The sequence below is a fragment of the Passer montanus genome, unplaced genomic scaffold, assembly GCF_014805655.1.
Source record: "Passer montanus isolate IOZ18808 unplaced genomic scaffold, ASM1480565v1 scaffold43, whole genome shotgun sequence".
In the NCBI taxonomy this organism is placed as follows: Eukaryota; Metazoa; Chordata; class Aves; order Passeriformes; family Passeridae; genus Passer; species Passer montanus.
The window spans coordinates 110,000-111,952 of NW_024369151.1; the positions used below are offsets into that span (position 1 = coordinate 110,000).

Consider the following 1,953-nt stretch of genomic DNA (forward strand, 5'->3'; position numbering starts at 1 on the left):
GCCGCCGCTAGCCGGCAGTGCTCGCCCAGCCCCGGCGGCAGCGCCGCCAGCAGCGCTCCGCGCTGCGCCGCGTCCAGCTCGGCCCAGAAGCGCAGCAGATGGCCCTGCCCGCACCGCTCCAGCCGCACCCGCACCTCCTCGGGAGGGTCCATGGCGTGCGGAGCCCGGTGCGAGCGGCGCGGGGGCGGCGGGGCCGGGCGGGGCAGCGCCGGGCCGGGGCGGAGCCAGATAGAACCCCACTAGTGACTGGTGCCAGCCTAATGTCACCCCAATCACTGTCACCCTTTGTGCCCAACCCATGAGGCTGTTGCTCACCCATCACATGATGTGTTTACCAGCTGAATGCTGGACATTTTATCTGGAAGGATACTATGAGAGACAGTATCAAAAGCTTTAGAGAAATCCAAAAAGATTACATCAACTGGCTTTCCTTGATCAACCAGGTGGGCTACCTTTCCATAAGAGGAAATCAGGTCTGATAAGCAATTTCATGAAGCCGTGCTGGCTGTGACCAGTGACTGTGTTGTCTTTCAGGTGTTTTTTAATAACTCCCAGAATAATCTTCTCCATAATTTTACCAGGCACTGAAGTGGCACTGTCAGGCCTGTAGTATCTGGGCTACTCCTTGCCCTTGAAAATTGGGCCCTGTGGCCAAACCTCTGCTCTACAGTGGCCATGGTCCTGTGGCTGTCATGAGGTGTGTCTGATGGGATCCCTGGGTCCTGGTGCAACCTGTGCCAGGAGCATAATGTCCCATCTTACACTCACACTTGGAAACATTGCAAGGTCGCAGGGTTCCCTCAATGCAGCAGGAGTTGGATAGGCCCAGCTGTACCCCAGGCATGGTGCAGACTCAGGCCACCTGCTCACAAATCCAGTTCCCCATTTTCAAAACAAAGTACCAATGAGAAGGATAAGAGTTAAAAATGCACGGAATCACTGAAGTAGTACAGGACAAATTCAAGGACAAATTTTAAAAAAATATATAAAATATGAAGGAATGATGAAGGAATAACCAAATCTGCAGGAACCAAGAGCCATGAACTGAGAAGTAAGTAACGAGCAGGGGGACACTACAAATCAATCTAAAATGCCAAAGAACAACTTTGTTTGAACTTTGTGCTCATGAGCATAGAAAAATCCTCACCCATAGGCTGTGATTGCCCCTTACTCACAGTTGTCATCCTGCCTGCAGTCAGAGCCCAGCTGGGTAGGAGAACATGAGGAGACAGACAGCAGCTTAGACACAGCCACCTCCCTGCATGTGACTGGAGTCAAGGAAGCTAGACCTCATCCAAATATGACCATCAGGTCAGGAAGAATCCCTGAGAGTTGTCAAAGCTTCTGTTTCACATTCTGTTTCTTATTTTATGTGACTTGACACAGCTCCTGCACAGAAGAGCCTTGGGGTTTTGAAACCTCCTTGCTCTGCTCCCCTTTACATGACATCTCTCCCCAATGCGGTTGCATGCCCTGCCTGCCCAGTGTGCAAATGAGTGCAGGTCCTTCCACACACGTGGTGCCTACATAACCACCAATCCTTTCCAATCAGAAAAGGCTCTGTCAGATCCAACTTGTAAATCCAGCCCTGCCTTTTCCTGCAGAACTTGCTGCCTTGCCTTGAGGGAATCCCGCCTCAGAGCTGTGGGATCTCATGCCTGTAGGATTCTAGAAGAACCAAAGTAAATCATGCTGCTGCTGGCAAATGTGCTCCCATCCCCAAATGCAGCCATCCACCAGAACAGGTTAGTCTGGCTGCACAGCATCCCCTCGGCTGGTTCTACAGCCCATGGCACTCTGTGTGTAGGTATTTTCTTCTGCAAAGCAATAAAAATGGTGATGGGTTGGATTAGTTACACCAGGCAGAACAACCCCAGTGAACAGGAGGGAGGGATGCTTGGGCCAAACAAAACACAAACATGCAGGTAGAATAGGAAATTCAGCAACAAAAAA

General features: G+C 51.3%; 1 protein-coding gene across 1 annotated transcript in view; it reads right to left on the reverse strand.

The window, feature by feature from the left end:
* UAP1L1 (UDP-N-acetylglucosamine pyrophosphorylase 1 like 1) overlaps window positions 1-205 on the reverse strand; it is an 18,264-nt gene extending 18,059 nt beyond the window's left edge. The window contains exon 1 of the mRNA XM_039719808.1: window positions 1-205. Coding sequence (XP_039575742.1) covers window positions 1-152 — 152 coding nt within the window. The 5' untranslated portion in view covers window positions 153-205.
* Window positions 206-1,953: the final 1,748 nt, after the last annotated feature.